The 25,163-nt window shown below is 48.0% G+C and overlaps 1 protein-coding gene across 1 annotated transcript; it reads right to left on the bottom strand.

Annotated features, from left to right (window-relative positions):
- Positions 1–109: 109 nt before the first annotated feature.
- Positions 110–24,240, bottom strand: LOC308515213 (cytochrome P450 4A11-like; the record flags this gene model as incomplete). Its single annotated transcript, XM_081085777.1, has 12 exons — positions 110–278; positions 3,283–3,359; positions 3,484–3,548; positions 4,835–4,968; positions 5,072–5,262; positions 5,347–5,453; positions 5,902–6,062; positions 6,420–6,544; positions 7,510–7,637; positions 8,116–8,160; positions 11,237–11,378; positions 24,046–24,240. 12 exons carry the CDS (start codon positions 24,238–24,240, stop codon positions 110–112), a joined length of 1,539 nt encoding a protein of 512 aa, XP_080941903.1.
- Between the last annotated feature and the right edge of the window lie 923 nt (positions 24,241–25,163).

Below are 25,163 nucleotides of genomic sequence, written 5' to 3'. Positions count from 1 at the left end.
GAGGACATCAGGTGGAAGGGCAGGTGGGCAGGTGGAAAGCAGGAATTGGGGAGATAGACAGGGAGGGCAGGAAGGATTTCCTCAGAGCTTGCCCTTGTCCCAACAAGGACTAGAGGAGCTTTCTGAGCTTCAGGTGGATCCCATTCTTGGGATCCAAGACGATCTTTGGGACGGGGATGGGAACTTGGAGAGGATCTGCCGCCAGCTCAAAGCGAAGCAGGGTCAAGGCCACAGCCACCTTCAGCTCCTTCATGGCGAAATGCTTCCCAATGCAGTTCCTGGGCCAAGATGACAATATGAAGAAAACAACATGAAAAACGGTATCAAATCCTGTTTTCAGCTGGGTAGGCATCTGTCACTGAGCCCATGCCTGGAACAGGGCATTCTGATGTGAGTCAATCCAATCCCCTTCCTTTTAGGTCATGCACTTCTACCCCACAAGCCTTGCCTCACATTCTTCCCCTGAACTTTGACAAAGCCTATCTCTCTTCCAGAAGTAGCTCTTAACTCCTACTTCTGTTCTCAGCAGCCATGAAATGCTGTTAGGGGATGGTCAGCGCCTTAAGCCACCAAGTCAAGTCAAGTGAATCACTACAAAGTTAATTATTAGTTTGGTCACTCCTTCCACAAGCAGTTTCTGGTTTCATAATGTTGAGGCCAGATCAGGGCATGACATGGAGTAAGGTGGTCACCACACTTAGTTCCCCACTTTCTAGGGGCATACACTGAGACATTGATCCTTAAAGAGAAGGAGATATGTGATCATTGTTAAGCAATCAGAAATGCAACAGGGAGTTTTTGGAACAATCCGGGATTAGTGAGCTTCACCCAGTTGCTCCACCTGCCTCCCAATGAATGGTCCAGACTCCTGCCTCTCCCGCATCCCCTCAGTCAACCAGTTTCTGTAGCCTTCCTATTCTACTACAGAAATGTCTTTCCTTGACTTCCATCAGTCTCCTCACCTGGACTTTTCTGTCTCCCTGCCTCCTCTAACTCTTCACTGAAGCTATTGTCCAACTCAACTCCTTCTAGGCCCCCAATCACAGGTAGGACATGTCTAATGCCTCAGCTGGCATCAAAGCCCTCCAGGGGTTGTTGCCTCACTCACCTCTTACCTGTCCAGCTCCACTTCCTAGCTCAGCTCATGCTGTTGAGATCACAGAGAATGCCCGCCCTGCACCTCTGCCTGCCACATGTTCAAGTCTGATCCCAATGGCATGCCATCCTCACCCCCTGCTAGCGGTACACCTTCATCCCAGGACCACCAAAGCAGAATTAGTGTTTTATTTAAAAATACATCACCATCCCGTGCCCTGGACAGTGCAAGGAACATGGAACATTCAACAGTGTGCTCAGTGAGTGAATGAGCAAGTGAAAGGATGGATGAATATTGTGTCATGAGTAGAGGTATTTGTTTCTTGACTGTGAACTCCTGGAGGCTGGGACAGTATCTTTCCTATCTCCTAGCACAGGACTTGGCACACAGGCACAAGCTTAAGAAATACGTTTATATGGGAATGGTGTCAATTGAATTGAAAAAGTAAATTAACATTGGAAGAAGAAAAAAAAGTAAACCTGAGTTCTGAGCTAGGGATTGAGCTGCCTAGTGCTCTCTGGCCCTCTAGTGGCAGGCACATGACTTCAAGCCAAGATCTATGAGGAAGGACTCAATCCTGGGAGAAACCAAATGGTACAGCCAATCAATCTCTGGAAGAAAACTTTGTAAAAAGTGTGTTCTTAGAAAGCTGATTCCCATCTGAAGGATTCATAGATTTATGGATTCAGAAAAAGCTTGTTTCTGCTCCCCCCTCTTTTTTTTTTGGTTTTGTTAAACCTCACACGAGTGTTTTTTCCCCATTGATTTTTTCTGAAAGAGTGGAAGGGAAGGGGAGAGACACAGGGAGAGAAACATGGATGTGAGAGAGACACAATGACTGGTTGCCTCCCTCACCCACCCCAGTTGTAGCCGTGGATTGCCTGCACCAAAGGTATGAGCCCTTGACCGGAATCAAAGCTGTGACCCTTTAGTCCCTGGACCAATGTTCTAACTACTGAGCCAAAGCAGCTAGGGCAGAAAAAGCTTATTTTTAGTAACCAAGTACAGAGTTTGTGGAAGTGACTATTTTACAGGGGGGCTTCTGTAGCCTTTGCAGATTTTCAAACTGCAGGCGTTCTGGAGTACACTCGTCCAACTCCATTTCGGTTGTTTCAGGTATGCTTATATTTTACACACCAGGAGCCTTTCAAATGCTGTGTGTCATATGTAAAGTAGTGGGTTTTCTCTCAAAGCAGTGATTGTCCTTTTTAAGATTTTTGCCAACGTTGGACTGTGTAAACTTTGGAACTTTGCTATATAAAACGCACTTTATATAAAGAATTTTGCCTCCTGGAAAATTATTCATGCTTTTGTGCATATTAATATACAAGACATGCTAATGTGAATATCAATATATTGGTCACACTTACTTGGTACGTGAATATCAATGTACACTCAAGCTTTTGTAGGATAGCCTGCAAAATTGGAGAGTCACACATTGGAGTGAAACTCTCTTCAAATGGCTAGTAGGCCTTTCATGATTAGGGTTTGAGCAGTTAGGACAAAGAAGGTGCTAGAAATCCAAACACATGCAAATGTCACAGATACAGTGAGTGACAGATCAGTGAAGTAGAAAAGGCAGTTCCTGGACTGGACTGTGGGAAGAGGAAAAACATACCTCTTTTTAATATTACTGATAACTGAGAAAAGCAATCTGAAGCTTAATTTGTATAAAAAACTTTAACTCTGAGAAGTCATATTCTTGAAGTGAGGAAATTGCTAGAATCACTGAACTTTAAAACAATGACTGACACTGAATGGTGGTAGGCCATTGGGAAAGTAGCCATTTGAGGAGTTTTGGAGCAATATGTGCCTCTCTATTTTTGCAGTCTCCCCACAAAAGTTGGACTTCACATTAACATTCACATAACCATGACACTGACAGTAGGCAAAATTCTATATATAAAGTGGGATTTATATACCATAGTTCTACTGTCTACACAGTCCAACATTGGCAAAAAACAAACAAACAATGACAATCAATTGCTTTTTAGAGAGAATCAGTGGATCAAGTGTTTGTGCCCTGCCCTGAAATGCCACCTTTCTTTTGTACATATAGAACAACGCCTCCTTCTCAACACAACAATATACAAGGACATAACAGCAGACACCACATATAAATGTAGGTCACAATCATCAAGGTATGCCCCCGGTGATGCGCACCACCCAAGTACAAGATGCCTCACCTTGATCCTGCTGAGAAGGGCAGGAAAGCATGGCTGTGTGAATCAGAACCCGGTGCAAAACGAGAAGGGTCAAACACCTGCAGAGAGAGGTAGCGTCAAGGCCCTCCTTCCAATCCATGAGAGCACAGGAGGAGGTGTTGTCTAGAAAGATCAGCTCATCTTCCCTCCCTCAGCCCATCCTCCCTCCCACAGCCACCATACCTCTGGGTTAGGCCACACCTTCGGATTATGGTGAAGTGCATAAAAGTTAAGTGAGACATGGATTCCTGTTGGGCAGGTAGAGGAGAGAAGACTGATTATACACATGCCAGCAGGGGGCAGGTGCGTGCACAGAAAGCTTGGGATCCACAATGAGAGTCACTCTGAGTAGACTGATCCTATTGAAATAGAGGTGGGGTTAAAATGGCAAAGCACATGTGCACACATTAGGAGTCTATAACCATGACCAAAGAGTGAGGAGGAAGAAAGAAGTGAAGACCTGCTTTTGGAGCAATTCAAAGTAAAACTCACATTTATCAAGTGCCATCCACGAGTCTCTTGGAGATTACGCTTTAACTCATCTATCCTCACCACAACCCTCCAAGGAGGGTGCTAATACTCTCATTGTTCAGATGAGACACCTGAGCTTCAGAGAGGCTGAGCAACCTGCCCATGATCACACAGCTAGGACGTAGCAGGGTTGGGATACAGAACACCAAAGGTGAGCTAAAGAGTGGCCTCCAACCATGGCAGTGTTCTCAGATCTGGTCATCAGCTGCTCTCTGACATCAACTTGAAGGCTCCTTAAAGACTGGTCCATCAGACCTATGACCTTGGATTTCCGGATTTCCCTCATGTGCCCTAGAGCCTAGATCCCATAAGAAAGAAACCACAGCTACACCTACCTCTGACTGATGGTCTCTGCCACCCTCACATCTCAGGGAATTAGACAGAGTAAAAAACAAAAAGCCAGGTCAAGTATCCAACATCTTGTGAAGAACATTCCATGGACTGAGTCAGAATTATATTAACTGCCATTTATACAGTTCTTTGATTTGTCAAAAAGGACTTATGCATACATTACCTCAGATATGGAGGGAGTCAAATAAATGTGACCATGCAAACAAAATTGCCCCTAGAGTCTTGTAATCTGGAGTTGGGATTGGAACATGGAGTGTTAGAATCATAGAGCATCAGTGCCATAGAGTGGAATTACTGTAGCAGGATAAAACCATGCATTCTATATGTGATGGAAGGCTAGTCCTGGAGAATGATATTTCTTAGGATTCTCTTCATGTGAGGTGTCACATAGGCATGGAACCTATTTAGGTGAACGTACTGAAATGACTTATTCTCTCTGAGTTGGAAGGGGAACTAATATTTATTGAACTTTTGCTGTGGTCCAACTCAGTGCCAGGCATTTTATATTTTTCATCTAAATTATATAGTAAGCATCCAATTAATAATGAAGAAACTAGACCAGAGAGGTTCAAAACTGCTCTAGGACACGTGGATCTGATCTGCCACGGGTTCTTGCAGAATTCCTAGGTTAGTAGTATGGTAAAGTTCAGACCTCTGGGTAAGGAGCGTCCATCAGGGAAGGTGATGGGCTTGCTAAGTTCTCTGCCGACATTTGGTACAGGTGGATAGAGTCGCAGTGACTCCTTGATGCACATGGTGGTATATGGCATCTGATCCAGGTGATCCCTGAAATGAATGAAGCCCAATTTGAGGGCAGGCAGGGCCCAGGTAGACCAGGGCTTCTTGTCTTGCTGAGTGGGCAGGGCTCTCCCATCTCCTGAGCACTCACCAGGTGATGGAGGTACCATGCCCCAGGAGGCTCCGAATCTCCTTGCGGCACCTCTGCTGATGCTCAGGGTGGGTAGCCAGAGCATAGAGGGTCCAGGAGATGCCACTGGCTGTGGTATCATGGCCCCTGAACATGAATGTATCTACTTCAGCACGCATGTCCTTGTCAGTCAAGCTACTTTCATTCTTCATCTGGAAAAGGAAGGTAAGAGTGCACTGCTTGCCCCTTCCTCTTGTCTCCTAGGAAAAGCCACAGGATCCCCCTAATGCACTCACTCTGGCAAAGAGGAGGATGTCCAGGAAATCCAACTTCCTCTTTCTCCGGACCTCCTCAAGATCTTCCTCATCCTGCAGATGTGCCTTTCTCAGTTTGATCACTTGGTCTGTAGCAGAACAGTGGTTCCCAGGCAGAGTGGAGGCCTCTGGGTGCCTCAAAAGAGCAACCCACAGCGGCCCCATCAGCCCCTCACCCTGCTCCAATATGGGTGCCAGTGAATCAGGATGGGTATGGGAGAGGTGTCCACATGAGGGGTGAGAGGTCTAGCACCATCTGATTGCAATTTAGGCCTCCCCTCTATAGCACACCCATGGAGTAGGCTCTGCTTGAATGCTGCTTGGTGAGCACATGTGAACACCTGCTTCCCCCTAACTGCCCCCCTGCATGGGAACCTGACAGAGCATTGCACCCTAACATTTTGGTTCCCAAGCCCTGCACCTGATACGTATCCAGTGGGGAATGTCCTAGCTCCCAAAAGACAGTAGAGGTCAGGGCCAGTCTCTCTGAGATGTGCATGATGAAGGAGGGGAGCAGCCCAGGAGGTGGAGTCCAACCTGTGTGTTGATGGGCAATCTGGCAGGCCCGCTTGCTCCGGAGGCCATCAGGCGTCAGCCAGTAGATAATGTCGTTCTGGTAGAAGAAATTCCTCACTCGAGAATAAAAAAGATTTTTCACATCCCTAATGGCCTGGATGTAGGATTGGGATTGGGATTTCCTGCAGGGAGAAGACACAGAACTGATTAAGGTATTGGGAGGTGAAGTGGGGCTCTAGGTGGGAGTTTCCCCAAATAGTGGGTACAGATGACACTGAGGCATTCATTGCTCCTGTCTTACATCCTTTGTGACCCTCAATCCTTCATAACCAGAGGAACTAGACTTCTCCCTGTGCTAGTGATCAGGGATCTGTGGCTGATTCAATTTTGGTCTGGTCTGGAATTATCTATGGTCAGGAGCTCTGGACAGACTCTGTCTTTTTATGCTCATGAGCATCCAAGTTGCCTGAACTGCCTCTCCAGTAAGTCCATATCAGTTGGTAAAACAAAAGCCCAGCAGCTGCATGATTATCACTGACCTGTCCATCTGGATGCTGCTCTGCTGGCTGAAGGCACACTTCATGATGGTGTCCAGTGTCATCAGAGAGATGTGTTCAAAGATCTCCAGATGAGAGTCTTGACTGATGAGCTCCTCCCATTTGTCCTATGGTAGGAGGGGGACATTGACCCTACTCTGCTCCTGCGGAGGGCCTCTGCTGACCCAGCTAAGCTCTCTCTCTCTCTCTCTCTCTCTCTCTCTCTCTCTCCCTCCCTCTCTCTCCTCACTGTCCTGAATTGTGGCATTATAACATATTAAGACTGTACAGCAAACATTAGTAATGTGAGTATTGTACTCTCAGAAACTGTGATTATATAATTAAACAGGTTCCCTCATAAGAGTCTAAATTAGTTTTGAATTTTAGGAATAAGTTCTGATCATTACTACCTTTTGCCAAACCAGAAAACATTGTTATTCAGGCAACAATTTGGGAATATTCCTGTCCTGGGTTTGAGCTAAACCTGAGGGATAGGTACACTTCAACTCTAGGAAGCAAATGTGTCAAGATAAGAGGTAACCTAAGAGGCCAGTACTGGGGATCCTAAGGACAGGGCATCAGGGACTTTAATTTCTTCCCTCACCAATGTTAGCTGAGCATAGCTGGTAGATCAGGATCCAGGTCTGTGAGTACAGATGTAAACTTCATTTCCTTCCATGGAGTGTCTCCATTTCATGTTGAAACCCTGGCACCCAGGCCAGAGCTCACCTGAAGGACATTCTAGGATGTCCACCCTGTCACTGAAGCTGCCACTGTCCATGCCTACCAGTGTCCAGGGGAAAGACTATTGCTCTAGTTCACTGAAAACATGGAGGTGAGAGGAGAGCAAACTCTGTTTCTACCATTGTTCTGCTTTCTCTTGGCAATGACCAAAGTAGTGTGGATCCAAGCTGGTGCCCAGGTACATTCTGTCCCATTCACTTTTGGGAAGCTCTGTCACGTTGTGGGATATGAGCATATTATTCTAGCTGCTCATGTATGATGGATGTCTGAAGGACACATGTATCCTAGTGTGGACTATATGAGCTCTGCTGCGAGTGCATGTGAGCAGGTGAGACAGGGATGGACTTACCAGCATCACTCGGACAGAGTCAGCCATGAGCCCTACGTAGGGCTTCAGAATGTCATAGTGGAAGGCTGGGGTCAGCATCCTCCGGTGTTGGAACCAGGTCTGCCCATTCAGCAGGAGCAAACCATATCCTGGACCACAGAAAGGTGTGTGTATGTGGCAGGGGAGGGGAGATGGAATCAGGATGACTCGGGACATTTTGGGAGGAACCAAGGGTGTCAGAAGAAAGCAAATGATGGGCAAAGGCAGGAAAGGCCAGTACATTTCAGGAATGTGAATTTCCCAAAATAGCAAGTAAATTGGATGTCATCACGACAACTGTGAGTTAAAGGCTGACGTAGAGTAGGCAGGTCATAGAAGATCATAAATGAATATTACCCTGAAAACATTGGAGAGCACTGAGAAGTGATGGGAAGAAGCTGAGTTTCAGGGGGGCCATCACCATCACCCAGAAGGGGTGAAGGTTTTATTAGAAGAGAAAGCAGGCTTGATTAAGAGATGAGGGTGGTGATATAGTGCTGGTTATCTGTTGTTCTTTGTGAGCCAAAGAGATAGCTCTTGGTAAGTCTACCTGGCAAAAGAACAACAGTCCTGATTACACATACTTACCAATCCAGGGAGCCAGGAATTTGGACCAAACATGAACCTTTGGGTCTGAAAGGAAAGACAGGAGAAACCAAGATGGCGGCATAGGGAAACAACGGAAATTGCTGCCTCCCACAACAACTTCAAAAATACAATTAAAAGACAAAACGGACATCATCCAGAACCACAGGAAGGCTGGCTGAGTGGAAATTCTACAACTAGAAGGAAAGAGAAAAGCACACTGAGACTCAGAGGAGGTGCGGAAGTACAGAGGTACAGAAGCGCACGTGGCAAGGGCTGGCATCTGAGGGCACAGCTGTCTTTTTGAATCGGGAGGGAGTCACAAGCCCCTGACTGCTCCGAACTCCAGTTCCGGGTGAGTCTCTGGGGACCCAGACTCATACAGGGAGAAATTGGACTGCCTGTCAGCAGGCAGAACTCGGATCTCGAGGGTGGTTTTCTCTCAAAGGTGCTTGCAGCGATTACCAAGGGACACTGAGATGCGGGGCCTCTTAGGGCAGGGCTGAGGATCAGCCATAGCTGCTTGCTCCGCCCTGTTGATTCCCTGAGACTCCGCCCCACTCAAGCTGTGTGCAGAGGCTTTTGCATATGAATGCCCTGGCCCTTTGCAATCTGAAAATTACCTAACAAACTGCAGCTGGGCCAGAGAGACCCAGAACTTCCAAGAGAAGGCCCAAGGCCCCACAGCAGCTTGCATTGCTTCACAGCTGGGCCTCATATGGGCACCTCCAAACCCCAAACAAGGAAGGGGAATCTGCAGATCTCTTCGTAGTTCCTGCTGGGTAGCCTAAGGCAGAGGCTAAATTAGCACCTCCTTAGATCCAAGAGCCAGTGTACCCAGTGGTCAGAGTGGGACCATCCAGATTACAACTCCTCAGATCCATAAGGGACACACTCAGGGGGAAGACTCAGTGAGCACCAAAGCCCCATTGAAACAAGTCTTGCCTCATAAGGGTGTCTTCAGCACAGAAGTTCTCCCACTGTAGACACAGCTGACCCTCACAGACAATTGGCCTGGAGGTCAATTCCTCCCAGTGATATCTACAACAATCAAGGTTTAACTACAAGAAGACTGTGCACAAAGCCCACAAAGGGGTGCACCAAGAGTGTCCACCTCAGGTAATTGGGGAGGCTGAGCCACTGGGCCCTATAGGACACCTAGCACACAAAGCCACTGTACCAACACAGGGAAGCATAAAAAATGCGGAGACAAAGAAACAGGTCACAAATGACAGAAATAGAGGAAAGCAAATGACGGTTATTGAGTTCAAAACCACACTTTTAAGGTTTTTTAAGAACTTTCTATAAACCACCGAAAAATTTAGTAAGACCCTCAAAAAGTCTGGTGAGACCGCCGATAAATGTAGTGAGACCCTCAAGAAATCTAGTGAGACCCTTGAGGTTATGAAAAAGGACCAACTAGAAATTAAGCATACACTGACTGAAATAAAGGATATTATGCAGAGTTCCAACAGCAGACTAGAGGATCGCAAGAATCAAGTCAAAGATTGGAAATACGAAGAAGCAAGAAACACCCAACCGGAAAAGCAAAATGAAAAAAGAATCCAAAAATACGAAGATAGTGTAAGGAGCCTCTGGGACAGCTTCAAGCATACCAACATCCAAATTATAGCGGTGCCAGAAGAAGAGAGAGAGCAAGATATTGAAAACCTATTTAAAGAAATAATGACAGAAAACTTCCCCTACCTGGTGAAAAAAATAGACTTACAAGTTCAGGAAGTGCAGAGAACCCCAAACAAAAGGAATCCAAAGAGGACCACACCAAGACACATCATAATTAAAATGCCAAGAGCAAAAGACAAAGAGAGAATCTTAAAAGCAGCAAGAGAAAGACAATCAGTTACCTACAGGGAGTACCCATACGACTGTCAGCTGATTTCTCAACAGAAACTTTGCAGGCCAGAGGGAGTGGCAAGAAATATTCAAAGTGATGAATGCCAAGAACCTACAACCAAGATTACTTTATCCAGCAAAGCTATCATTCAGAATTGAAGGTCAAATAAAGAGCTTCACAGATAAGGAAAAGCTAAAGGAGTTCATCACCACCAAACCAGTATTATATGAAATGCTGAAAGGTATCCTTTAAGAAGAGGAGGAAGAAGAAGAAGGTAAAGATACAAATTATGAATAACAAATACACATCTATCAACAAGTGAATCTAAAAATCAAGTGAATAAATAATCTGATGAACAGAATAAACTGGCGATTATAATAGAATCAGGGGCATAGAAAGGGAGTGGACTTACTATTCTTGCGCGGGGGGGAAAGGGGTGTGGGGGATGTGGGAAGAAACTGGACAAAAGTCGTGCACCTATGGATGAGGACAGTGCGGGGGGGGGGTGAGGGGGGGCGGGGAGGGCGGGGGGGGGGGAACTGGGTGTAGGGGCGCTATGGGGGAGAAAAAGAGGAACAACTCTAATAACCTCAACAATAAAGATTTAAAAAAAGAAAAGAAAGACAGGCCAATGGAGGAACCTGGAGGGGACAAGCTCCTTGAAGCAGCTATGGTCTAGAGCACGGGCTGCTATTCCTTCCTGATCATTGTCAGCTGGCAATGTGTCTCAAGCAACCTTCCTCAATCTCCCACCCCAAGTTTCTCTTTTCTAATAGTTAATGTGGGCTCAGGAAAGCAATCCCAGCAGCAGAACACCCATAGGATGGTGAATCAGCCAGAAATAGTCTCTATCCTCAGTGCCAGAGAAACAGAAATCTGTGGTCTTCCCACTTATTTGTGGGGGTTAGTCATTCCATGACTCAGGATAGGCACCAATGAGGGTGCCAAACCCAACTCAGCATGGATAGGAAATTATTTTTTAGATCTGGGCAAATTTACACAATTGTTCATCTCAATCTGGTTAAAAGAAGAATAAAAAGAATGAAAGAATGAGAGAGAAATTTTAAAAAGTGGCCCCACACCACTCTTTAAGCATTCCCTTTCAGCAGACATTGTTGGCCTTAAGCTGGCTTGTGGGCTGGCAGGGTAGTTGTTAAAGGGTTCAGATAATGATGGAAGAACTGCAAATCTATTCTGGAATTATCAACTCAAGGTCATGTACCCAAGTAGAAAGAGCTGCTCCAGCTGAAATTCAGGTTTCTGTCTCACCTGTTCTTGACAGGACCACCTTGATGTAGTCAGGGTCATAAATGATGATGCTGACTCTGCTCCCCCATAGCCAGCGAGGACAGGCACATGGGAATTTCTCTACCCATTTCTGAAGCTGTTGTAGCTCCTGGTCCGTTTGGAACTATAAGCAAGGGAAAAACAAATGACTAAAACCTTTCTCTTTATGTCTGGATTTTGGAGTGATGGTGAAGGGTAGAATGGCCACAGGGAGATAATTCAGGATCCATCAGCAGTTATTAGGAGCTTGGAACTGTATCTGATGAGCCAGGATCTGATCTGGATTCTCACTCTTCATCAAGCCTTGGTCTAAGATTAGATTTTGGCTTCTAGTTGGACCCAGTACTGCCTTTAGAGTGTTACACATAGTACATGTTTTATAAATGTGCAGTTATGGACTGAGTGGTGTACACACTTTTTTCACACACTTAGAGTTATTGGTTGAACTATATCCCTTTCAAATTCATATGTTGAAGACTTAATCCCAAGTACCTGAGAATGTGAGTTTATGTGAAGATGGTGTCTTTATAGGAGTAATTAGTTAAAATTAGGTCATTAGACCTAATTTTATATAATAAAGAACTAATATGCAAATGGTCATCAAGCCCTCATGCCATCATGCTGTAATGGCTCAGACACTTGATAATGGGGAGTGAGGAATGGGGACCAGCCAGGCACAAATGAGCTCGTGAGAGAGGAATGGGGACCAGCCAGGTACAAATGAGCTCCTGAGAGAGGAATGGGGACCAGCTAGGCTGTGGCCTGGGAGTGGGACAGGCTGCATGCCCCGCAGTATCAGGAGCCAGTGGCTGCACCTGCAACAGTGGCCCAAACAGGGAGAGGGAAAAGCCACACACAGCACAGTCCCGGGTGCCAGGTGCTGGGGCGGCAGCCTGGGAGAGGGACAAGCCGCCAGCCCCGTGGTCCTGGGCGCGAGCTGTTGCATCTGTGGCCTGGGAGAGGGACAAGCCGCCAGCCCCGTGGTCCTGGGCATCAGCGGCTGCACGCGCGCCTGTGGCCCAGGAGAGGGACAAGTAGCCCACCCCGCGGTCCCAGGCTCCTTGGCATGGCCCCTGTCGAAGACGCCCTCCCAGGGTACCCTGTGACTACGGCAGGCCCAGGGGGAAGCTGGCCCACGTCCTGGGTGCCTGCAGCTGGCCAGAGGGAGGGAGCCCGGGTCCAGGGTGCCAGCGACTGGCCAGAGGAGGGAATCCTGGGTCCCAGGTGTGGGGCGAGGCATAGGTGGTTAGGGGTGATCAGGCCAGCAGGGGAGCAGTTAGGAGCGATCAGGAAGGCAGTCAGAGGTGGTTAGGGGTGATCAGGCAGGCAGGAAGAGGAGTTAGGGATGATCAGGGAGGCAGGCATGTGAGCTGTTAGGAGCCAGCTGTCCTGGATTGTGAGAGGCAGTCAGACATCCCCCAAGGGGTCCCGGATTGGAAAGGGTGCAGGCCAGACTGAGGGACACGCCCTCTGTGCATGAATTTCATGCACTGGGCCTCTAGTCCAATATAACTGTCTTTATAACAGGGGGGAAGTTTGGACAAAGAAATAGTCACTTGGAGAGGAATGATGATATGAAGAGCCATATGGAGAAGATCATGGTTTGCTAGTCAGGGAGAGGGACCTGGAGCAGATGGTTCCTTTACAACCTTCAGAATGAGACAACCCTACCAACATCTTGATTTGAATTATAAGACTATCAATTTCTGTTGCTTCAGCCACCCACTTTGTTAAGCAGCCCTAACAAAGTAGGACAATTGTGTAATGTTCAAGCACACTTATGAGTGGGGATGGATTATTACGTTATCCTATTTCCCTGAAGAATGAGGAAACTGTTAAAGCATATGCCCACGTGGCTGAGGACCCCAGGGTGTTTCACAGAGCCCAAGGGCTGGAAGCAGCAGGTTGCAGAAGGAGTAGATCCTGGGACTGGAGAGCTGCCAGGGCTGAGTCTCTCATTCTTTCTCTCTGCATCCATTCTCTTACCAAATGTTTATTGGGACTCTGCCTGACAGTTTTCTAGAAGCTGGGAATATGCTCACAAATAGACAACAGTCCCTGCGTGCGTGGAGCTAGGTCCACAAGTTGAAGAGCACTTGAACCCTTTCTGGATGGTTGTCATTCTACCACATGTCCTATCTATGTGACATTGTGAATCCTATTCGAGAATCTGATTGTAATATAGCCAAGGTGTTCACCTGCTACAAGCCACTGTGGCTGGGGTTGAATAAGGCATTCAGAGGCTCACTCATGTTGGGGAAGAGGTCTCAGAGCTGGTGGGCTGGAAAGACATCTCAAAATGTTTCCACTACAGTGAATGATCAAATACATAAATGAGCAGATGAGTAGATGAATTTACTCTTTCATTTATTGGGTAACTGTATTGAGCACTTACTTTGGGTCCATTGCCATCCCAGTAGCTAAAGATGCAGTGGTGAATGAAACATGTCCCTGCTACCGTAGAGTTTGTGTTTCAGTGGGGGTGTGGGAGGGCAGACAATACTGCTATGACCTGGGAAGTGTCCTACTTGAAGGACTTAGGAAGAGACTTCATGCTCCAAGGTCATGTACATTATTGGGGCTGCCCTTCTCCTTTGACCCCAGGTGGGGACGGATGAGTGGGAGCCTCTTTCCACCCCAGCTATGTTACCTGATCCTGTAGGGTCCCTCTTACTGGCCCAGTAGGTACCTGGAAGACCCTTTTCAGCACAGTAGCATGCTCTCTTTCTAATTGCTTGATGCCCATGCAGTCAGCTTCCTGAAAATTCCTGCTGCTGGACACTGTCATTACTTCCCTTTGGGGACCCAAAGGAGGTAAAGTGTATTCTGTATTTTCTTTCTCCTATCTAGGCCATTTGGCATCCACTGCTCTGTCAGCCCTCCAGTCAACAAGTTTGGAATGCCATCTGTCCCTGAGCATGTGTGACTAGAGCCAGTGGAGACTCTTGTAAAGGGAATAGTGCCCATGGTGGCAGGGGTGACAACCCTGTGTGCAAATACCCAGTGCCCATGTGGCAACCACACTTCAGTCACTCCATGCAGACAGTGCTGCCCTGCAGTCATCCTCACTTGGCTGACCCTGGCAACTGCCACACCAAGAAATTTACCCAAAGGGAGTAGGTGGACAGGTAATAATGTGGCCACACGGCCATCCTCAGATGTGCACTCTGCTGGCCTGGCATGGACTCTTGGTTTAGAGGGAGGACATGAGAGTTGGGGGTGAAAATAGGGCAGTTTGGATTATTTGAAACCCAAAGATGTTAGAAACCCAAAGATGTTAGTTCCACTTTCCATAGTCCCTGTGAAATACCATATCAACTAATACAGTGATTTTGTACCTTTAACGTGTTTGTCCTTCATAGGCATTAATATTATTGTAAATTCATACAAATTAGAGTGAGTGGAACAGTGGCCTTGGTCTGTGCCAGGCATAATTCTAACATTACTAGGGGCCCGGTGCACAAATTTGTGCATGAGTGGGGTCCAGTCTGCCCGCCCCAAAGGGGTCCAATCAAGGCCAGGCCAGTAGGAGGGGATGTGGGAGGTTGATCGGTACGCCCCACCCCCAGTCAGGGGTGATGATTGAATGTGGGGCTGCCCAGAGGGTTGAGAGGCCAATCAGGGGCAGGGCCAGGCTCAGGGGTACGGGGGCTGCAGGAGGTTGTCCAGCCAGCCACGTGCCCCATTGGGCTGGTTGGCCAGCGCAGTGGGCTTCATAGCGACTGATCATTCCAGTCATTCTGGTTGTTCCAGTTTTCTGGTTGCTGGCTTTTTATATATATAGACTACAGGCCTGGTGCATGAAATTCCTGCACCGGGGTGGGGAAGGGGTGTCCCTCAGCCAGGCCTGTGCCCTCTCGCAGCCCAGAACCCCTCAGGGAATGCCTGTCTGCCAACTTAGGCCAGGAGTATCAGGCCTAAATTGGAAGGCTGACATCCCTCTCACAGTTCGGGATCCCTCATTTCTTACCATCCACCTGCTTGCTGCTTCTTACTGCTCAGCTTGCTGCTCCTCAGCACTGCTGTGGAGGCAGGAGAAGCTCCCGACACCACTGCTGCGCTCGTCAGCCATGAACCCGGCTTCTGGCTGAGTGGCACTCCCCCTGTGGGAGCACACTGACCACCAGGGGGCAGCTCCTGCCTTGAGTGTCTGACCCCTGGTGGTCAGTGCGCATCATAGTGACCGGTCATTCTGGTCGTTGGACCATAATGGTCGCTTAGGCTTTTATTATATAGACTATTGGCCCAGTGCACGAAATTCGTGCATGGGGGAGGGGGTGTTCCTCAGCCAGGCCTGCACCCTCTCCAATCTGGGACCCCTTGAAGGATGTCCTACTGCTGGTTTACAGGGATTGGGCCTAAACCGGCCGTTGGACATCCCTCTTGCAATCCGGGTCTGCAGGCTCCTAACCGCTCCCCTGCCTGCTTGCCTGCCTGATTGCCCCTAACCACTCTGCCTGCCAACCTGCTCACCCCCAACTGCCCTCTGCCACCGGCCTGCTTTCCCACAAATGCCCCCCCCCACCAGCCTGATCACCCCCAACTGCCCCCTGTACCAGTGTGCTCGCCCCCAGCTTCCCACCTGCTGTCCTGCTCGTCCCCACCTTCCCAACCCCCCCCAACTGGCCTGCTCACCCCCAACTGACCCCTGCTGGCCTGCTCACTCCTAACTGAGCCCCCCTCTCTGAACTGATCACCTCCAACTGACCCCCACTGATGGCCTGCTTGCCCCCAACTGGTCCCCCGGCTGGTCTGCTTATCCCCAATGGCCCTGCCCCCCACCAGCCTGATCACCCACAACTGCTGTCCCATCCTGGCGGGATCACCCACAACTGCCCTCCCTGCTTGGCCTCTAACCGCCTCTATCTTGACCCCGCCACCATGACTTTGTCCAGAAGAATGTCCAGAAGTTCTCCCAGTCTAATTAGCATATTACCCTTTTATTAGTATAGAAGATAGAGGCCTGGTGCATGGGTGGGGGCTGGCTGGTTTGCCCTGAAGGGTGTCCCAGATCAGGGTGAGAGTTCTCTTGGGGCATGGAGTGGCCTGGGCCTGGAGCCTGTGGTGGTTTGCAGGTCGGCCACTCCCCCATGGAGTAAGGGTAGCCTCTGGGGGGCGTGGCCGGCCTGGGTGAGGGGCTGAGGGCTATTTTCAAGCTAGCCACACCCCCTTCTGGGTGGGGGTACCCACTGGGGTGCCTGGCCAGCCTGGGTGAGGAGCTGATGGCTGCTTGCAGGCTGGCCACACCCCCTTCAATGTGGGGGTCCCTGCTGGAGTGTCTGGACAGCCTGGGTGAGGGGCTGATGGCTGTTTGCAGGCTGCTCACCACCCCCGGTGACCCAAGCTCCCAGCCCCTCCTTTTTTTCTTTTTATTTTTTCAGTGTCTCCTTGAGCGGATGGAAGCAGGTATCTGGGATTTATTTATCTACTTATATAAAAACTCTGGGTATAACATCATGGCCAAAACCACGACCAAGCAGAAGGAAGTCAGTCCTGCAGCAGTTGTCTTGGAAACAGCTGCACCCTTCCCCCAGCTGTTTCCCAGAGCTTTTTCCTCTAAGAACAGGGTTTGAGGCAGGAACCTGCCCTCAGAGCGTGGTGGCATATCTTCATAAAGTGTGCCGCACCAGCACAGCCAAGGGTGAACTTGAGTGGGGGTGGGTGAAAGGCTTAGAAAAGACAAAAAAGAGAATGAAATCTGAGTCTTGGTGGGACGCTGCTTCTCTGAGAGACAGCGACCATGCACATAGCCGTGTCTTTATTTTATAGCAGATGCCACAAGGCAAAGTAAGAGTGTGACCAAGATATTTACAACATTCTCCTGGGTTTCAATCCTACTCAACTACATGCACCTGAACTCTATCAAGCCTACATCACTCAGGCAGGTGGGGCCACGTGTTTGGACCATAGGTTCAAGCTTAAAACTATAGCTGTTGGCTATAATTGTGCTGGTAGGGCCCTGCCCTCCAAGCTGGGACTTGCACGAGGACTGTGCCCTCTCATTAGTCCAAGGCTTGAACCTGTGCAAAACACTGTCGCAGCTCCCCACAATAAAGTTTTAACACATTTCGTACAGCCCAGGAGTTTTCTGGTGTTTCGCGCACCATCTGTTAAGGACCGCTCACGAGTGTTCTCCTTTTTCACGCCCATGGAAAAAGGAGCGAATCTAGATACTTATGTAAATTTTGTTTGGTCCCTCTTCATAGAGGAAAATGTTTTACGCAGTACCATATATTAAAGAACTACTAGGAAATTTAATTGTTTAATTGTTTTTGTAAATAAAAATGTTATAATTATTGAAAAACAACACCTAAAGAGCATTATGATGATTTAAATAACGTGCAGTTTGCCCAAAAACGTGCGGTCCCTGGCGTATGTCTTAGAGATTTCTATGCAGTACGCAATGTGTTAATACATTATATTAGAGGTTGTGGTGGTACTGTTTTACCCACAGCTTCTACAGGAATTGCTGCAAATTTACCTCTCAGTGGAAGAACCTTTCATTCCCAATATAAATGACCAATTCCATTAAATGAAACTTCAATTTCTAGACTCAATATTAACAGTGAAGTTGCTAAAACGATTAAAAAGGCCCAACTTCTCATTATTGATGAATGCATCATGGCATCCAGTCATGCTATAAACCAGTGGTTCTCAACCTTCTGGCCCTTTAAATACAGTTCCTCATGTTGTGACCCAGCCATAAAATTATTTCTGTTGCTACTTCATAACTGTAATGTTGCTACTGTTATGAATCGTAATGTAAATATCTGATATGCAGAATGGTCTTAGGTGACCCCTGTAAAAGGGTCGTTCGAGCGCCAAAGTGGTCGCGACCCACAGGTTGAGAACCGCTGCTAGAAACGCCATAGACAGATTACTAAGAGAAAGTATGAATTTGAATGTTGTATTTGGTGGGAAAGTTCTCCTTCTTGGAGAGGATTTTCGACAATGTCTCAGTACTGTACCGCATGCTATGGGATCGGCCATAGCACAAACAAGTTTAAAGTACTGTAATGTTTGGAGATGTTTCAATAAATTGTCTCTTAAAACAAATATGAGCTCAGAGGATTCTGCTTATAGTGAATAGTTACTAAAACTTGTAGATGGCAAACTTGATAGCAGTTTGCATTTAGGAATGAATATTATTGAAATCCCCTGTGAAATGATTTGTAATGGATCTATTATTGAAGCCACCTTTGGAAATACTATATCTATAGATAATATTAAAAATATATCTAAATGTGAAATTCTTTGTCCAAAAAATGAGCATGTTCAAAAATTAAATGAAGAAATTTTGGATATACTCGATGGAGATTTTCACACATATTTGAGTGATGATTCCCTTGATTCAACAGATGATGCTGAAAAGGAACATTTTGCCATCGAATTTCTTAATAATATTACTCCTTCGGGAATGCCGTGTCATAAATTAAAATTGAAAGTGGGTGCAATCATCATGCTATTGAGAAATCTCAATAGTAAATGGGGTCTTTGTAATGGTATCAGATTTATTATCAAAAGATTACGACCTAACATTATCAAAGTTGAAGTATTAACAGGATCTACAGAGGGAGCGGTTGTTCTGATTCCAAAATTGATTTGTCTTCTTCTGACACTGGCCTCCCATTTAAATTAATTTGATGACAGTCTCCCGTGATGCCAGCATTTGCAATGATTATTAATAAATCACAAGGACAAACTCTAGATAGAGTAGGAATATTCCTACCTGAACCCGTTTTCGCACATGGTCAGTTATATGTTCCTTTCTCTCGAGTTTGAAGAGCATGTGACTTTACAGTTAAAGTTCTAAATACTTCATCACAAAGGAAATCAGTCAAGCACTCTGAAAGTGTTCCCACTCTTGATGTGGTGTACAGGGAGATATTAGAATAAGTTTAATCACTTTATCAGTCATTGTTTGCATCACGGTTGTTTTTATATTGTGTTTTTGTTGTTTTCATATCATGTTTTTGTCGTTTTTATATCATGCATCTGTTGTTGTTATATCCTTTTGTTACTGTTTATTTACTAATAAATTTATATATTATTTTCATATACATTTTACTAATTTCCTTTCATCTCTCACACTTCTATAATAGAGAAAGGGCAAATAGCAATATTAAAATATCTCCACGAATTAATTGCCTTTTTTAAAAAAATATATTTTATTGATTTTTTACAGAGAGGAAGGGAAAGGGATAGAGAGTTATAAACATCGATGAGAGAGAAACATCGATCAGCTGCCTCCTGCACACTCCCCACTGGGGATGTGCCCACCACCAAGGTACATGGCCTTGACCAGAATCGAACCCCGGACCCTTGAGTCCGCAGGACGATGCTCTATCCACTGAGCCAAACTGGTTAGGGCAATTAATTCCCTTTTAATGTGCACAAATTTCATGCACCGTGCTACTAGTCTTCTATAATTGAAACTTTGTAGCCTTGAGCGGAGCCCAGGGCCTGACAGGGCAGGCGGGAAGCTTGGCTTCCTCCATCGCCGGGGCAACCCAAGCCTCCTGCTCACTCCAGCTCCATGGCTGCCACCATCTTACTTGGTTTAATTTGCATACTCGCTCCTGATTGGCTGGTGGGTATGACTTGTGGGTGTAGCAGAGTTATGGTTAATTTGCATGTTTCTCTTTAATTATATAGGACTAGAGCCCTGGTGCACGAAATTTGTGCACAGGGGAGGGAGTTGTCCCTCAGACTGGCCTGCATCCTCTCGAAATCTGCGATGCCTCGGGCCATGTCCAACTGCAGGTTTAGGACCAATCCCACAGATCGGGCCTAAACTGGCAGTCGGACATCCCTCTCGCAATCCTGGACCACTGGCCCCTAATTCCTTGCCTGCCTGTCTGATCACCTCTAACCACTCGCCTGCCTGATCATATACCTAAGCACTCTGCCTGCCTAATTGCCCCTAACCACCTTTGTGTGCTTGATTTTCCCTAACCGCCTCTGCCTGCCTTATCGCCCCAAGCACTCTGCCTGCCTGATTGCCCCTAACCACCTCTGCCTGCCTGATCCTCCCTAAATGCCTCTGCCTTCCTGATCACCCTAATCACTGTGCTTGCCTGATTAACCCTAAGCACTCTGCCTGCCTTCCTAATCACCCCTAACCACCTCTGCCTGCCTGATTGCCCCTACCACCTCTGCCTCCTTCCCTGATCGCCCCTAATTTCTTGCCTGCCTGCCCGATTGCCTCTAACCACTCTGTGGGGGTGGGGGGGGGCGGCCATCCAGGGTGAGGTGCTGTAGTCGTTCTGGTCTCTGGTTGTTGTAGTCGTTCCACCATTTCGGTCAGTGGGCATTTATTATATAGGACTAGAGGCCCGGTGCACAAAAATTTCTGCACTCAGGGGGGAGAGGGGGTCCCTCGGCCTGGCCTGTACCCTCTCGCAGTCTGGGACCCTTCGGGAGATAATGACCTGCTGGCTTAGGCCTGCTCCCAGGTGGCAGAGGGCAGGCCCAATCCCTAGGTGCAGCCCCTGGTCAGGCTCAGAGCAGGGCCGACTGGGGAGTTGGGGCGCCTTCCCCTGTCATGCACAGAGCAGGGCAGATTGGGAGGTTGCGATGCCACACCTAGTCACGCTCAGGGTAGGGCTGATTGGGGGGTTGGGGCACCGCCCCCTGTCACACTCAAAGCAGGGTCGATAGGGAGATTGTGGTGCCACCCCCTGTCACGCACAGAGCAGGGCCGATCAGGGGGTTTGTGGTGCCACCCCTGTCACATACAGAGCAGGGCCCATCAGGGGGGTTGGGGCTCTGTATCCTGTCACAGACAGAGCAGGGCCCATCAGGGGTTTGGGGAGCTCCCCCCTGTCATGCACAGAGCAGGGCTGATCAGGGGGTTGAGGAGCTCCCCCCTGTCACTCATAGAGTAGGGCCGATAGGGGAGTTGGTGCACCGCCCCCTGTCACACACAGAGCAGGGCAGATCAGGGGGTTGGGGCTCCACACCCTGTCACACACAGAGCCGCAGGGTGATCAGGGGGTGGGGAGCTCCCCCCTATCAGGCACAAAGCAGGGCTGATCAGGGGTTTGGGGCACCTTCCCCTGTCACGAACAGAGCAGGGCGAATAGGGAGGTTGTGGCCCTGCCCCCTATCACACACAGGGCCACAGGGCGATCAGGGGGTTTGGGCGCCTGCCCCCTGTAACGCTGATCCCAGTGCTGGGAGGCCTTGCTGCTCCGCTGATTCCGGTGCTGGGAGGCATATTACCCTTTTACTATATAGGATAGAGGCCTGGTGCACGGGTGGGGGCCGGCTAGTTTGCCCTGAAGGGTGTCCTGGATCAGGGTGGGGGTCCCCACTGGTGTGCCTGGCCAGCCTGGATGAGAGGATGATGGCTGTTTGCAGCTGGTCACAACCCCTTCAGGGTGGGGTTCCCCGCTGGGGTGCCTGGCCAGTCTGGGTGAGGGGCGGAGGGCTGTTTTCAGGCTGGTGGGTGACTGAAGCTCCCAACCTGCCCTTTTTTTCTTTTCTTTTTTATTCTGGGCCAGCTTTAGCTCTGAGGCTTGGCTCCAGCTCTGAGGCCTTGGCTGCTGAAAGCAGGTATTAGGTTTGTTTTGGTTCTATAATTGTAACACTGTTGCGGTCCTGCTCACTCCAGCTCTGAGATCCTGGCTGGCTGAAAGCAGGGATCTGCGTTTGTTATATAATTGAAACAATGTTGCGATCCTGCTGGCTGAAGCCCGGATTGCTGAAAGCAGGTTTCTGGGGTTTTGTTTAGCTTCTATATTTGTAACAATGTTTCTTAAACTGCAAGCTCAGAGGCCAGCAAGGCAGGCGGGAACGTTGGCTTCCTCCGTCACTGAAGCAAGCAAGCCTCCTATTCGCTTCAAGCTTCCTGGCTGCTGGCCGCCATCTTGGTTGGCAGTTAAAATGCATATCACCCTGAGTAGCCAAAGGGGAGGGTAGTGGAGGTACGGCTAATTACCATGTTTCTCTATTATCAGATAGGATAGGAACTCACTTGAGTGCTATAATCATCATCATCATCATCCCCAACTTACAGATGAGAAAATTAGCTTGTAGAGCAGGCAGTTAAAGTATGTGTAGAGCTGGGATATGAACTCAGGTAGCTCGGAAACAGAGGCCCATATGTTGAACTGCCCACCTTGTCCCTTGTCATCTTGCCTGATAGATCAGCTTCAATCTGAATTCAACATATGGCAGTCAATTCCAGACTTAGCCAATTACAGAGATATTGAATAAATGAAAAACTCAGGCAGTATTATAAAATCAAGGATTAGCCCGAACCAGTTTGGCTCAGTGGATAGAGTGTCGGCCTGCAGACTGAAAGGTCCCAGGTTTGATTCCGGTAAAGGGCATGTACCTTGGTTGTGGGCATATCCCCAGTGGGAGGTGTGCCAGAGGCAGCTGATCAATGTTTCTCTGTCATCAATGTTTCTAACTCTCTATACCTCTCTGTAAAAAAAAAAAAAAAAATCAATAAAATATATTTAAAAATAAAATAGAATCAAGGATTATTTACCTGCACTATCTCCTGCAGGATTACAGAGATGATTCACACCATGCATAATACTAGTTATGGAAAGAGCATTACTCACTTACTGAGTTTACATAACATCTAATGCCATCAGTACATGGAAAACTCACTGTTGGAATATTCAGTGGTTCCTTCAGACAAATCCCAGCTCAGAAAGGTGACTCCTGCATCAATAAAAGTCACAGTTTCTCCAAATCAACAAATCATCTGGAAGTTCTTTGTACCAAATTTCCATGAAGCAACTGGGCTTTGGTTGTCTTTCTGTGGCTGGTATGAGCAGTTCCCATTTGGGGCTTCACTCTGCAGATAATCTTTGGCCTCCTTCTCTGAAACCTTCTCAGGTTTCTGCCCCACCCCACCTCCTAAGGCTTGTTCAACTCACACACCCACCCAGATGAGCCCCAGTCCATGCAGCCCCCTCACCTTGCTCTGTGCCCTTCCCCCAGGGACTAGTGCTAACAGAGCTGGCTGGGGAGCACTGTCTGTCATCCAACCTGCCAGCTGCTCCTTTCTGTCAGTCCGCACACTTGAGTCAAGCTCCCTCTGTGTCAGGTTCTGTGCCAGGGATGAGCGCACAGAAAGGGGGATGATATCCTCAGCCTCAAGGAGCTCACAGGGCAGGGACGTGGAGAATAGGAGCTGGCAGGCAAAGAGATTCTCATAATTGGTGAGCCGCAGATTCCAGTGCTCCTTCCCTTGGACCATCCTGGGAGCCTTCTTGCTCTGATGTGCCAGTAACTTGCCAGGGTTATAGCACTGTAGTCACCAGTCTGAAAAACCCCATGGTCTCAGGCCAACCAAGCTTGTTGGACTCCTACACCCAATTTTATCCCTTTTCCTGGTTCCTGATATCTTCTCTAAATTCCTGCCTATCATCCCCACATGCTGTGAACCCCCACAGGCAGGGATCCTGTGTTCCTAGGCAAGCTCAGGGCGAGGCAGACAGGATGGAATTGAGTGAACATGGGCAGGGAAGCATGGAGAAGTTCTGTTCTGTGAGCCTGGAGCAGGGAGATTCAGAAAGGAGCAGCCATTGTCCTCAAAGGCTGGCTGACAAAATAGCTTGCAGTCCTACCTAAGGAAGGAGGATCTGAGAGACTGACAACACCAGCACATGGGATGAGGAGCCACGATATGAGGGGTAATCTGGGTTTTGCTCCCATGTCCACGTGCTTCTCATAACAAGGCTTTGTCCTATAGACTTGCTGACCATGACCTCGCTCAGGGAGCCTCTGCCCTTCTTGCCCTCCCTCTCCCCTGTCCCGTTCCCATTTACCTCCTGTTTGTGCCCGAACAGCCAGTGTGAAGGAGGGGATGGGAACTCCCGGACAGCTTTGAGCAGCCACTGCCTGAGCAGGTAGAGCTGGGCTGCCTTGAGCAGCAGCAGAACCAGAGCCAGCAGGGAAGCCACCTGCAGGAGCCCAGAGATACTGCCCAGGAGCTCTTTGGGGCTCAGCACAGAGACACTCATGGTGCAGTGCGTCTGGACCTCTAAGTGGCTCTGACCACCTCAGGCCAGTCTAGAAGTTTTGTCCCACCCACCTGTGGGGAGGGTGAAGGGTGAGGGCAGAGCTTGGAGCTGAGCCACCAGAGTTGATTAACTGTGGAGGAGCTATCTTGGGACCAGGAAGAAAAGCTTTTTTAGTTGACAGTGACAATGGTTGTGTACATTTCAACTTCCACTTATCACTTCCTAACAAACACTTAATGAGCACCTGTTATGTGCCAGCCAGTATGCCAGGTGCCTGGAAACAGCTGCAAGCAAAACAGACATGACCCCCGAGTTCCAGAAATCTCAGTCTAGTTCATCAAATGTTCAGTAGGTGTGGTTACAGAATTGTATTATCCTTTCCATTTCAGATATAAGCTAGTTACAGATACGTAAAGTAAAGTGGCCAATGGAAAGCAGCCTTTGACAGCTTGAGTTGGGGTTAGAATCCTCCTCCCTTGTCTCCAGAACTGCCCGCCTACCTGCCTCTGAAGTTTTCCCCAGGGCTTGTCCCTGTCCCATGTTCCATTGTGACCCAACAGGGAGGTGCTGGCGGACAGAGTACTGAATCTGGACTCACAACGTTCAGCCCCAGGTCAGGCCCACCTCATATGAAGTCACCAACAGACTCCCTCTGTGCCTCAGTTTCTCCTTTTGTAGGTAGAATCATCATCTTCTTTCTAAGAGCGGCATAGAAATGCTCATTCTTTCGTACATTCATTCACTCAGCATATGTTTCTTGAATGCACAATTTAGTAGGTAAAGTCAGAAAACACTCAGTACAATGAAAGAAGAAAAGTCTTTTCTTATACATCAGGGAGGGGAAAAAAAGATGTGAGCTGTTTTATTTATTTATTTATTTATTTATTTATTTACTTATTTTTTAGTAGCACAAGAAAAAATTT

Source organism: Myotis nattereri, assembly GCF_964212035.1.
Source record: "Myotis nattereri genome assembly, chromosome: 3".
Taxonomy (NCBI): Eukaryota; Metazoa; Chordata; class Mammalia; order Chiroptera; family Vespertilionidae; genus Myotis; species Myotis nattereri.
Note: the sequence above shows the minus strand (reverse complement) of the source record. Positions and strands in the feature narration are given on the sequence as shown.